General features: G+C 40.4%; 2 protein-coding genes across 7 annotated transcripts; both read left to right on the plus strand.

Moving 5' to 3' along the window:
• The first annotated feature begins 620 nt into the window (after positions 1-620).
• Positions 621-5690, plus strand: LOC124064967 (transmembrane protein 176A-like). Of its 2 annotated transcripts, none has more exons than XM_046399921.1 (7): positions 621-734; positions 2002-2196; positions 2836-2925; positions 3571-3627; positions 3825-4022; positions 4203-4321; positions 4659-5690. In XM_046399921.1, exons 2-7 carry the CDS (start codon positions 2020-2022, stop codon positions 4693-4695), a joined length of 678 nt encoding a protein of 225 aa, XP_046255877.1. In that variant the 5' UTR covers positions 621-734; positions 2002-2019; the 3' UTR covers positions 4696-5690. The 2 variants fall into 2 exon arrangements, with proteins under 2 accessions (XP_046255877.1, XP_046255876.1); XM_046399920.1 differs by lacking the exon at positions 621-734 and adding an exon at positions 741-1419.
• LOC124064966 (transmembrane protein 176B-like) lies at positions 5581-11572 on the plus strand. 5 transcript variants are annotated; one of them, XM_046399915.1, is made up of 8 exons: positions 5995-6119; positions 6233-6423; positions 7352-7546; positions 7677-7796; positions 8056-8112; positions 8469-8669; positions 9932-10054; positions 10985-11572. In XM_046399915.1, exons 2-8 carry the CDS (start codon positions 6409-6411, stop codon positions 11048-11050), a joined length of 777 nt encoding a protein of 258 aa, XP_046255871.1. In that variant the 5' UTR covers positions 5995-6119; positions 6233-6408; the 3' UTR covers positions 11051-11572. The 5 variants fall into 5 exon arrangements, with proteins under 5 accessions (XP_046255872.1, XP_046255875.1, XP_046255871.1 ...); XM_046399917.1 differs by having other exon boundaries at positions 5996-6119; positions 6233-6334; positions 10985-11370; XM_046399916.1 differs by lacking the exons at positions 5995-6119; positions 6233-6423 and adding an exon at positions 5581-5730 and having other exon boundaries at positions 10985-11370.
• The last annotated feature ends 2381 nt before the right edge of the window (positions 11573-13953 follow it).

A 13953-nucleotide genomic window follows, 5' to 3' on the forward strand; every position in this document is an offset into this window, starting at 1 on the left:
ATTTGTCATGTGTAAGTTTCCCGTCAAGCTGTTTTTAGGATCAAAAACGAACTTTCACAATCAGCTAATGCAATATACTTTCCGACCACCAGTGGCAGCACTGAGACGGTGTCTCTGAACGCAGCACCCCAGGCCGTGAGACAGGAAGTGCGTAGTGCGTTAGCGTGGGAGTGTAGCGTCACAGTTGTAACCTAAAAAATATGAAATATAAATTAAAAATATTAATAAACAATTACTACATCTACACTAAACTAAACACTATAACTTTTATTTAATTTCACCCATCACGATACTTGAAATGTTTGAAATCACGTCAGCAGCCGTAGCTTTCACTTATTCAAGGTCACACGTATAAATCAGTAAAGTAAAATATAAGGCGTAAAGTATTTCTCCAGTTGGACTATTTCCCTTTTCCAGTTAGATTTAGATCAAACCTGCAGAAAATGTAAGTAAGTAAGTTAAATAAACAAAGTGAAAAATGCAATCAAAAATGTCTGGATGTTGGATTCATAACTTCTGGCTATGGCCCAGCTCTGTAAGTAAAGTTATTAGTTATTATTAGTTATCTTTGTGTTTAGCTGAGTGATCAGCAAAGGGTTAATCTTGTTTATCGCTTCCAGATGGGAGGGAGGTACTTCTGGGAACAGACTGAAACTAGTTCCCCTCCTTATCCAAACAACTGTGCAACAAATCTACAAGCAGCCAGAGTTTATTGAGAGGACAGACATAAACAGGTGAGTCTTATGTTGGATTAGTCTACCTGTGACGCAGTGACGTGAAAAAACTCTCACTCGCTTCTTCACTTTAAGTACAGAGTAAAAACTCGTTCAGCTCAAGCTGCCCTTACTTGAATGCATAAGTTTACTACGACACAAATCTGACATCTGAGGAGATGTTGGCACAGTTTGTGTACATGGACGCAGGCATTGAGCCAAAAGCCTAAAGCCTCACTGGCTCAGTGGGTCTTCATATCAGTACAGCCCATGGAAAGTCCAAGAGGCTGCTGAACCTACGAGGCTCACCGACTGCAGGGCTGCTCGGAGGCGATGCGCTCAACTTTAACACATTTATAGTCGCTTGTACGCGATATCAGACTTTACCAAGCCCCCACCAGCGCCTGCAGACATTATACACGTTTCCAAAGGCTGTTTAGCACACCTCCAACTGACAATTTTTAGATCACAGTCGCACCTCTTAATATAAACCTGCGGCGCATAAGTTATGATGCTCCTTCTGCCCGGGACAAAAAGAGGCTGGACAAACTGGTGAGGATGAGCCGGCTCAGTCCTGGGCTGCTCCCTGGACTCAGAGGACGACAGGGGGACGATAGCCAGGCTGTCGTCCATGTGGCAGACCCCCTCCCACCCCATGCAGCTCCTTCAGGGACAGACTGCTCCACCCGCGCTGTGTGGAGGAGAGGTACCGCCGCTCCTTCCTGCCCACTGCTGTCAGACTCCACAACAAGCACAGCTGATAGACTGCACATTTTAAAGCTGATGAACGTGTTAACTGGACAATTATACATGTGCAATAATGGGACAAAATGGTCACGCCATACCTGTGCAATAATACATGTGTAATAATAATTGTGCAATAATCTTTACTAATGTAAAACACTACTAAGGATTAGTATTTACTTACTTAGTCCCTGAAACAAAATCCGTGCAATAATTAATCCATAGTTAATAGTCTTTCTGTACTGTGTACAGCTGCATGTACTTGTTTTCTGTGTATTTATTCTTTTTGAATGCACATCCTGCTGTTATGTTTGCATGCTCTTCACTCTCTGTATCCTTTTGGCTGCTGTAACACTGCAATTTCCCAGTTATGGGACTATTAAAGGATTATCTTATCTTAATGCTGATATCTGTCCAGCTTTGGTTTGAAACCCTGATTGTTGATTAGTATTGTTTTTGGTTTTTTTTTTTACAGCTTTGGTACTTTTGATACTATCAAATGTGGATATCAAACTTTTAACAACATTACTCTCATGTCTTCCAGTCTACAGGAGCGGACAGGATGTCTTTGACTGTGGCCAAGGCCGATGGGGTCACTGTGTTCACTTTGACCTCTGACTCTCAAAGTCTTTGCCCTCCGCTGTGCCAAATCCTCAAGGGTCTTTGCTACAGCCCCCCATGCTGCTCTGTGTCTCAGCACTTGAGGATCATCCAGAGAACTTCTCAGTCACTACTGGGGGTGTGTTACAACCTCAAATGTTTGACGTTTCTGTAGGCTGTACACTTTTATTAAATTTAAAACTTTTTCTTTCACCTTTTTATTTCAATTCGGATTTCAATTTACATTTCAAAAATTCAACTAGAAGCTAGTTTTTGTGTCCATGTCACTTTGTAACAGAGTTATATAAGACAGTTTTTAGTTAAACTGTCACAGCTGTGCACATGCCTTCGTATTATGTTTTGTTTAATGTTACATTTAGAAAACACCACAAAACTATGAGAGAAACTGGTCCAATATACGCATACACTGTATAGACAAAAGTATTTGAACACAACTCTTGATGAACTGGAATGGAGGTTGTAAGCCAGACCCGACCTCACACATGCTCTACTGCATGAATGGGCCAAAACTTCCCACAGAAACACTCCAACATGTTGTGGAAAGCCTCCACAGAAGAGTGGAAGCTGTTAGAGCTGCAAAGCCGTCTGTGTGTTTAGGATGAGACGTCATTAAAGCCCCTCTTGGTGTGCTGGTCAGGTGTCCGAATACTTTTGTCCATAAAGTGTATGTTCCAGTTAACTTTAACTGTCACCTGGCAGCTGCAGTTGACGCTACACAGGTTTTCATGCTGCTGTTCATGTTCTTCCTTCTTCACAGGCCATTCATATTATGGTTGGGTTGTTCAACATCGGCCTTGGAGCAAACTTTGTTTATTCCTCCCCATATCCTTTTTGGTTGGGAGGGATGGTAAGCAAGCTATTTTTAAAGATATTTTTTTTGTGTCAACGTATACGTTTGTTTACTGGCAATAAACAAATACAGTTTTATCCGGGCTGTTCATTTGCATATGAGCATGCCAACGTTAGCTGAAAGCTAACTGTGCCTTAAGAGTCCAGCCTTTTGCCAGTCCGCAGATCCAATTTCCAACACTGAAAAGTCTAAAAATATCTGAAGAGCTTTTTGATTGCCTTACAGATTTCTGCCTAAATCGAAGTGTGTTTTGTGATTGGACATCTTAATCTCTTATTTCAATAGATATATTGTCAGCTCAGATGATATTAATAAGTAGCAGTTACATTGTACCATCGTGATGGCCCACCAGCACATGCATGCAAACAGTGTTTTGTAAAAAGTATATATTCACAAGGCAAAATAAGGACAATTTTATGTGCATAACTGAAGCGTTGACTGATGCCGTATTTAATTTCAAAGCCTTTTTTGGCTGATACTGATGACATGCCGATATTAACGTGCATCCAAAATATCAGTCAAAGATACGAGATATGGATATATCTCTATATATCTATATATAGTTATGTAGACGTAACTGAAGTTTAGTGTTTGTGTGGAAGAATGAAATTTTGAACATTTTGCTTTTTGTTTTTTCTCTAGTTTATGTTATTTGGAGCCGTGGCCATTTTGTCTGAGAAGTACCCCAGTCCATGTCTGGTGAGCAGCTCAGCTTTGCAACAGTCACATGTTATCTTCCATTTTATTGCCATCTCTTATTCTTGTTTTATTTAAATACCAATTAAATGGAGGAATTTTTGAGTTTTTTTTCGAGTTGCACTGGGTTCTCAGTATAGTTTTGTTGCTGTTGTCGTTTTGTAATCGACCATATATAAAGTGACCATTTTGTATTTCAGGTCATCCTCAATGTGATTCTGAACCTATTAGGGGTTGCTTTTGCCATTGCAGCCATCACACTCTACAGCATCGATATAGCACTCTTAAGCTTATGGTGGGTATGTGATGACGATTACGATTTTTCAAGATACAACACGCCGTCTCCTTCCGAGAATATCGTGAAGGAAAAATGTTTGGAGGGCAGAGCACTGGTTCTGGTAAGTGAGGAAATCATCTCAGCAGTCAAAAAAGTTGTATAACTAATGAGCAACTCATCCCAAACCATCTTTGACAAGTCAGAAATAATAAAGAAAAAACACTGAATGAGAAGGTGTGTTCACACTGTTGACTGGTACCACATCTCTAAAGATTTAACACAGTTTTTTGTGTCCTACCAGATGCTCATGCAGAGCATCATTGCTGTGCTTATTGTCCTGTCGGTGTTGGAGCTCTGCGTTGCCATCAGCTCTGCTGTCTTGGGGATCAAGGCTCTGAGGAACAGCGACAAGGCAGAAAGGTAGATTCTGCAAAATCATATCTTATTGTTGAACCCAGAGGAGGTTGACTGGCCTTAAATGCTCCTTTTTGTTGTTTGTTTTGTGCAGCTTCTTGTTGGAATGTTTATGTAATGAACTTCTGGTCATATTGTCATTTATAATGTTTTTTCCCAAAAAATATTAAACTAGTCCTTTAAAAAGTGCAATAAACTTGTCAGGACGGACATGAATACAAAAATGTAGACTGAAATTGTCCCTGCTGCAGCTTGTGCAGTGTGTGAATATGTGCTACTCTTGAGGATTTCCGTATGTCTGCTCCTATCTATGTGCTTTTCTGATGTTATTTTTGTCTTTTAGGCCACTGATCACTCAGAACATCACACAAACCTGCTGAAGGAACTCACCAGTGATCTTACAGCCTAAATGGTGTTATGTTACTATCATCCTGTGCATTTACACCCTCGACTCTATGTATCATAAGGTCAATGCGTTACAGAAATTCAGCCGTTCAACTCTCTGCCAAACTTTTCCTTTAGGGGTTGGTTAATAGTATTTATACTTATGTTATTTTTTGCACATACACTTGTATTTTTGATAATAATCTGCATCAAATTGTACATGCTGCTGTCCATTTCATTCTTTTATTTGTTGTTCCTGGTTATTCTGATTTTCTATATGTCTTATAGTCTCTATGTTTGTGAATAAGAGGGAGGTGTATGCTTGTGTGTGTGACATTTATGTATTGATAGGGTTTTGGTTTGCTATTTTTACAATATTAAGTCATGTAAAAAAGAAAACCACTGGACCAGGAGGTCCTGTATTTGTGATAATTATGTTACAAGGTATTGTGCTATTCCACTGATCTGTAACAGCCACTTTCTCCAGCAAAGTGTGTGTCTGGGGTTGGGGGGTCAGGATGGATTTATTGGCAAATGTTCACTTCAAAACCTATAACATTTAAAATTATTTTTCTCATTTGGAACACTACAGCGTCTATTTCAAAACAATTATAGTTTTTCTGTCTTGAGTCTTTTTTCTTTTGTTTTTAAATCAAGTGCTGATTTTTTTTTGTCTTTGTAGGATAATCCCAAATAAAAGAGGAAAATAATCAAATGTAATGAAGTATGGTAGGGTATAGTTATTTTAGAGCATTTATTAATTGGAAGTCACAGAACAATTCCATATGTATCTATCTCTCTCTATATAAATCAGTCAATCATAAAGTAGAGCATTCACAGTTATCGTTGAGTGTTGAGCTGAATGATCAGCAAAGAGTTAAAGTTTCTTGGCTCCACCGGGCTGGGAGGTACTTCTGGGAACATGACATTAGTGCTTCTCCTCCACTTCTAAACAGTAACTGCGCAATAAACAGTACAGCTTTCTACCTGAGGGGGAGGGCAATAGTTTTGCTTCTAACGGACACAGACAGGTAAGATTTCACTCTCTGTTTCATTTATAGACCTTAGTTAAATTTGAGTCAGTTCGTATCATGTATACAGTCCTGTGCTGCTACCTAAGTGAGCCCATCCTATCAAGGCATTTAGCAGCCATCAGCTTTGTTAATCGATAAATGGTTCACGGTAAAAATAGAAAGCGGAGGATGCTTTCAAGGCAATGTATCGAGAGAGGAGTCGTGTGTGACAGGCGGGTTAAAAACGACAAAAGAAACGCAGGTGATTTCTGTTAAAATCAATACATGCACAATCCAAGATGGCGCATAACTTCTTCCTCGCTTACTGACTGTTGGGCGCTCACTGCTGTCTTTAGTGGCTGGAAGCTATACTACCATAATTCGTACACATCATCGTATTAAGCCATGTTAGTATTTGACCAAAAATGTTACTAGCCTTAAGAGTTGTCTCCGAGAAAATGTTTTCAAGGTCGCGATTGAACTTGAACAACTTAAACAACACTCTGTTATTGCAATACAGCTTCCGACCAACGGCGGCAGCACTGAGCACAACGACGCCGAGTGAGCAGCACTCCCATCCGCTAGAAGGGAAGATGTAGAGCGTTATTTTAGATTTTACACGGTAATTTTACTTTATGTACTACACGTCTGGTTTACAATCCAGCACACAATCCACCTGAATAAGTCGTGTTTCTGATGCAGCAACTCCTGGTTGGTCGCGGAGAACTATCTTCCGCATTAATGTCTCAAACGGTTGCTTTTCCGCATTGCTCCAGGGCTTACCTTTTGCTAACGTTATGCATTTTAGCGTGAGATACTCCGTACAATAAGCTATTTTTGTCTGATTCCGGTCAAGTTAACACGACGAGCTCAGTACTATTTGTGCCTTTAAAGGTGGAGTGAAACAAATATGCGCCATTAAACTTGAGCTCAGTGTTTGTTGACTGAGGAAGGAGGCGCAGTGGAAGTTTGGAGCTTCTTTTGCAAACTACTCCTGTGGCTGAAAACAAAATATTAAATTGAATATTGAATAAATATTAGGAGTAAACACATGTCCTACATAATGCTTACTCCCAGTAACGGAATAATATCTGTGCTCACAGACTTGACTCCCTCATCATGCTGTACTTTTTGCACTTTGTGTGTCCGTTTCAGTTGTTCATTAGGAACACCCGTTTAAAAGTCGTTTGTGCTGCAGTTGAAGTGTTCTTGTCATTTTAACCGGAGCTCAATGACTTTAAGTGGGTTTTAAAAAGGCAACAGAGTCCTTAGTATCATGACTTTCTGTTCCTAGTTCGGGTCAAGCTCTAAAAATGCTGGATCGTACAGTTCTTGCTGTGTGATTCAACTTGGTGGCATATTTCATAAGATCTTCCTGCCTGGTAGATATAGCTGTCTTTTGAATGTTTATAGTGAGGGCGTTTTGTGTTGTACTCCTGCTGCTGACTGAACATGTTGTTATGTGCGGTATTAATTTAATTCAGTACTTCAACATTAAGATTCAGCATGTATTTGGTTCATGATGAAAGAAGCAGCAACCAAAACTTGACTTCAGCGGATTTTTCATTTTATATATACTCTCCTGTAAGTATGTCATGATGCCATGACCAAAAGAAAATAACACCCTCTTCTCTTCCAGCCTACAGGAGCAGACAGGATGGCTGTGACTATGGCCAAGGCTGATGGGGTCACTGTGTTCACTTTGACCTCTGACCCCCAAAATCCTTGTCCTCCACTGTGCCAAATCCTTGGCGGCCTCTGCTACAGCCCCATATGCTGCTCCGTGTCTCAGCACTTGAGGAGGGTCCAGAGATCTTCTCAGTCAGTACTGGGGGTGAGTTACAACCTGAGAGAGTGCATCAGTATATTCTGGCCCACAGCGCTGCTAAGCATTAGTGCCAGCTGGTAGCTGCAGGTATACTGCACAGGTGCTTGTGCGTCATGCCGTTTCCCCTCCTCCACAGACTCTGCATATTATGATTGGCTTGCTCAACATCAGCCTTGCGGCGATCCTCTTTAGCGGCGGCCGCGGCTCCTTCTGGAGATTGGAGGAATCTGGGTTTCCGTATTGGTTTGGAGGAATAGTAAGCAAGCTAATATTGTATTTTTAATGTTTTTTTTTTTGTTCCTTTCAAAATCTACACCTGTTTAGTCCAAAATTTACAAGACAAATACAACTTTACAGGAACTGTTAAGCTGGTTCTTGATCATGTTATTAATTTACACGTAGGATCTGTTTCCAGTTGTTGTCTTTACGTTGTGGTATTTTCATAATAATTTGATAATGTCGCTCAACACGAGATCTGTATGACTGAACAGTTTTGTTTTTTGACTTTTCTCTAGCTTATTGTGTTTGGCATCGTGAACATTGTGTCTGAGAAGTACCCCAGTCCATGTCTGGTGAGCAACTTCTAACATCCTCATGTTATCTTTTATTGTCATCTCTTATTCTTGTCCTGATGATGAAGAGTTTTGGACTTTGTAAATGTAACATGTCGTATCCCTTGACAACACGTACACCCGCGTTCACTCACATGTATACAGGTTGTGTTTTAATGGAAGGGGGTAGAATATCCAGCAGGTTCGGTTTCTTGCTTCAAGGCACTTTGGCAGAGTTGCAGTTTGTTAAAATTAATAGCACTCAGCTGTTTCCACTACAAACCTTTCAGTGTAAAAGCGGTGAGACTGAGTTAACTGTAAAAGCTCGTGTGGTTTTGTGTTTGTTTGTACATAAACTGACCGTTTTTGTATTTCAGGTCATCATCAGCGTGATTCTGAATCTAGTTGGAGTCGCTTCTGCGATTGCAGGCATCGTTCTCTACAGCATCAATATAGCACACATACGGCTGTGGTGGATCTGTAATCGTTACGACTATTCGGATTACAACACGCCAGCTCCATCTCAGCGAGACCATGTCTTCAAGGAGGAATGCTTGGAGGGCAAAGAGCTGGCTCTGGTAGGTGCAGTTAACATACAAGTCATTTGTCTGATGGCTGAAAAAATAGAGGACTTTGATTGTTTTACAGGTTATTTTAGGTTATTCACACAGAATGAACTAATAATAAAAAAACACAATAGCTTAAAAATGAGCAAACTGTCAAATATGAGCTTGTTTCAGCTTCTGAAATGTGAAAATTAGCAGCTTTTATATGTTCATAAACTGATTATTTGGTTTTCTTTTGTTTTCTTTTTTTTGTGTTTTTTTTTTTACTCTTGACAGGCAATTTGAAGACGTCACCTTGGACTGATTGTGATTGGCTTTTTTTCTGACGTATTATAGACAAAATCTGCAGAGGTCCATTGCCTTCACTAAAGACAATAAATTTTAGCTTGTAATTTTAACTTGCGTTGCAATTATGTCTTCTGTATCTTGACTTTCTATGTCTATGTTATTATGATCAAAGATGCTGATAATTAGGATAACCAGACTAACCTAATCCTGGTTATTAGGTTAAGCTATTGGAGAAGACCGAGGCCACCTGATTTAATTTGCTATCATTTCCTCCTTGTTTTGAATCAGTGGGAGATGGTAAAATTCGTGTGGTTCTCTGTGCCTTCAGTAAATAACCAGTCAGATGTCCTGATGACTTGGTGCCACTTAGTGAATGGATGTGAAACAAAGCGGCTGCGTCCCACAAGGGCCTGTGGAAGTTATGTGTTTGACACTTATGTTCTTTATTATCTTTGACTGTTCTCTTTAAGCCAAAAGTGACACAATGCAGCAAGCATGACAGTTAGTGAGAGAACATTAGGCTTTAGGTCTGTGTGGAGCCGCTCTGTTCATTCGGCAGCAGCTAAACCATAATGAGATGCTTCACGAGTACCAAAACGCATCCAAGCTGTTGAAATGCATCAGCCTGAATACTGCAGGTGTATGCAGCACCTGCATGCTCAGGTGTGACTTAAAATGTTCATGGCATTGTAGCTGAACGCCTGATCAGGGGTCTGATGGGTCATACATATGGTTTAACATGTGTCATCTTGTAATGATGGGGTAGTAAGTCATAACTATGAGGTACAGATGTTGTAATTATAAAGTAATATTGTTCACTTTTTTCTTTTGGTGATTTAATGTGCTTCTGTAATAATTACAGCCTGAAATGTGACAATTTGAAGGAACTGGGCCAAGTAACACTACTAATTTAATTAAATTAACAAAAAAGTTAAGTTTAAGAGTTTAAAGATTTTAAATTAAATGTTATTTTTGTGTCCCACCAGATGCTTCTGAGAAGCATCAATGCAGTCCTGATCGTCCTGTCAGTCCTGGAGCTCTGCGTTGCCTTCAGCTCTGTTGTCCTGGGAATCAAAGCTCTGAGGAGCAGCGAGAAGAGCAACAACAAGGTGCAAAATCAAATCTGTCTGTCTGCAGAACCTGTAGTTCACCCAAGAAAGGCGCTTGGGTGAAATGCTCTATTTAGTCAGTTTCCTATGTTTGGTGCGTGTCACAGCAGCTTTTCTACAACACGTGTTATATCACATTCTGATCACATATAGTGGAAGATTCCTGCAGGAGGTCATATGCTCTGAGTCGAGTCCAGCCCTCAGGATGTGATTCGCTGTTAGCTCATACCATGGGCCATCACAAGTTAATAACCAACACACCAAACTCGGGGGCTGTTTGGTCTCAGGGGGGCTCCAACGCGGATGATCTTAATGCAAATAAGAAGGTTCTACAGTTGCATCAATACTCATAAAAGTGTGAAATTTGGCAACAAGTATCCCAAAACAAAGGAGAAGCAATAGAAGAAGCAATAGAAGCTTTGCTGTCGCGCTATTTTAAAACATCACCCATAACATCCTCAAAAACACACACAAAAAAAGTTGCCTGCAAATTCTTGTCAAACGGGACTATTTTCCCGCACTTTGTCGTGAATATTGTCCCCTCACTTGTTGAGCCCAGGATGACCTTTCTGTCTCAAAACTGACACTTACTGCCACTACTGCTATTTGACCCAAAGTATAATGTGAAGTGGATACTCGGCTATAAAACACAAATGATTCTAAATGTTTTTTTATGTTGTTCAAATCAGTAACGTTACTATACTCTAATACTAATTAAATACTCCACATCCGTGTGCACCTAAGTACTGGACATTTAAGAACAGACCTACAGCTTAAATAAATCCGTCAGCAAAGGCATGAACGCTGATTTTATTACAAAGAATATATTTTATGTGGTTTGTTGCCAAGTTGTATTTTCCTCTTGTGAAATTTGGGCTGGATTCCAGAGAGAAAAGTGGGTTGAAACAAGTGTGATTTTTCCTCTTTCAGAGCACCGATGAGCCGGAGCTCTACAAAGCGCTGCTGGATGAAGTCGAGAGTAACCCCACAGCCTGAATGAAAACCTCTGCTTTGTGCGGTCACTGAAATCCTGTGCATTTACACAAATTCAGCTGGCACAGTTGCTGACAAACTTTTACGAGAAGAATTGCTTTGAAATATTTGCACTTACAGTGGGCTTTAATCTTTAGAGAAATAAGAAATAAATAAGTTCTAAAATATTTTTTTGCCAATATTCTGCACTGATCTGAAACGTATTCTGCTGTCCATTTCATTCTCTTTGTTGATGATTTCTTTTGAATTGTTCCTGCTTTATATGTGATTTTCTACGTGTTTTGGTCAGTATGTTTCAAGTAAAAGGGAGATTCATTCATTTACTCATGTGTTGATGGTACCGCTGCACATTTCATTTTCTATTTCTGCCATCCATTGAAGAACTAGTTGAGCTCTTTTTGTTTAAATCGGAACAATTGTAGCTGAAAGACAAACTGAAATGTGAGGTGAAGACGATAGGTACTGTTTATCATCAAAATGAAACTTAAAGAAAATGATTAAATCCAGTCTGCTCGGTAGTATTAATCCTTCCTGTTATTTTATCTGCATTAGAGTTTTGCCGCTGCTTTATGTTACCTCTAATACTGCTATAAAAGTACGTTTTCACAGCAGTTTTGCTACTTCCAGCCCCACTGATTTCTGTACTTGCTTTTTGTTGAAGTGGGGCTTTTATTCTTACGGGAAGTGACATTTTGTTGCTGCCAAATGATCTGCTGGCAGAGGGATCAAACTGTAGCTTTTACAGCATCAGATCATCAACAGGTGAGTCCTCGTGTGCTCTAATGTGGACTTTACAGGGAGACAAGCTGAGCGAGCTCTGAACAGGACCTCACTGATACGTTTTAATGGTAAAGTTTGTCAATTTTGAGTCATTTTAAATTGTTTCCGTGGTCTGTGTGGGAGATGAGTGTTTCGGGATATGTCATAAAGTGCAACACTTCAGAGCAACTGAGACGATGCAGCATTTTCTGCATTACTGAAATTTACCTGAAAAGAAAACATTACAACCAGGCGTCCAGCCTTTAGGTGACAAAACTGTCTTTGCCGAAGGTTTAAGAGGTTCGGATTGTTCAATATTTTAATGTCGTAAAAGTACCCCATGTGGCTGAGAAATACTTAGAGTGACAGTTGATGTACCTAAGACATCTCAAGGAAAATTCTTATGAAACCGGAGCAAACTTAGGCAGCCAAAGCCTCTGCTGCATATTTCAGACTTGGTAAATAAAGAATTTTAAGCAATGATTCAATAAGTATAATCTTCCTTCCTTAGCACAAGCCACGGCCGTAATACATCTGCATATTTGGATTTGATAGGGCTGTTGGTTGATACCAGTGACTCTGTTTGCTTTGCCAGGTACAGAAACGTCCAACACATTCATACACGGATCCATTCGCCCTCTACGAACGCCCACCCCTCACACACACGCACACACACATGCAAAACAAAAGTCAGAGCTTCAGCAACAAGTCAAAAGCGGTATAATTCAAGACAACAGACTTGGTCAAGAGGAGACACCTTCTTGTTGCTGAACCAGCCTCAGGACCGCGAAGACGCCTAATCCTGTCACCAAGAACAGGGGAGTAAGAGTCAACCTTGTGAGCATGTTTGCACCACTGTGCCAAATCCTGAAGGCTCTTTGCTACAAGGATCCAGAGTGCTGCTCGGCGTGCCAGGGGCTGATACCGATGAGCCTCGCTGCAGCCCTCGGGGTGAGACTAACTAAAATAAATGTGCTGGCGTAAAGTTATTAAATGGTGGTCTTAAGATAATTGGTTTGAGAGATGAGGTTTTTGATTGTTCTGAAACTTACAGACCATACAGATCATGGCGGGCCTGTTCAACATTGGACTTGGGCCTGGACGAACAAGCACAAATCCGGGGGATCTGACCAGCCTGGGAGCTGCTTACTGGCTGGGAGCTGTGGTAAAAATAATATTGTGTTTATTGTTCCATGGGAGCACATTGCTCTCTTGATTGTTAACTGTGTTATACATTACATTACAGTTGTGTTGCCAAAACTTTCACACAAACAGGTTCTCGTGCTCAGAGGATTCCCTGAGCGATGATATTGTTGAGAGAGCAAAATTGTTTCATGATAGCATTCCAGGTAAACAAATAGTGTCTTCTTGACTGTCACTGACATGAGCCGTCTGCTGACCTCTCATCAGTTCATTGTAACTGGAATCATGACCATTTTGGCAGGACAGTTCCCTTCATCATGCCTGGTAAGCAGAGAACACAAGCTGTCCTGGTTAACTGAAGGAAATATGTACTGATGTGTCTTCTGTCTGAGGACCTTTAATTGAAGGGATCTTTCCTCTCAGGTGGGCTTCACTGTGTTTATGAACATTGCCGGAGCCATCTTTGCCATTACAGCCATTGTGCTGTATGCCATAGACCTGGCAAGCGCATCTCTCCTCTGGATGTGCAAACCCAGCAGGAGCAGCTCTGATCATTACGATGACGGCTGCAGAAATGTGGCTCTCTTTGCACAGGTTAGCGTACCTATGAAGTCAAACTGAAAAACACAATCATTACAATATGTGACCACGGGCAGAAACTTCACAGTTTGATTTCAGTAAAGTAAAAGAATCTGCACTGAATTGCAAGCGGGAAAAAATGAGTTCAAACATTAGTTATAATATTTTTAAATTAAGTGACATTTTAAAATGCTTGAATTTCTCATCCATCAGGGTTTGTTGACATCCATGGACATCACGTTGATCGCCCTGGCTGTTCTTCAGCTCTGTGTCAATATTAAATTTGCCATTCTGGGCATCAGGTCTTTGACCAGTGAGATGACAAAGGTAAAGGTATGAGTCGAGAAGAATACCTGTACACACGAATCAGAGGACAGTAATGTTGTATATTCAGAAAACTAGAAGGAAAATAGTATGAGCAGTAA

Source organism: Scatophagus argus, chromosome 9 (genome assembly GCF_020382885.2).
Source record: "Scatophagus argus isolate fScaArg1 chromosome 9, fScaArg1.pri, whole genome shotgun sequence".
In the NCBI taxonomy this organism is placed as follows: Eukaryota; Metazoa; Chordata; class Actinopteri; family Scatophagidae; genus Scatophagus; species Scatophagus argus.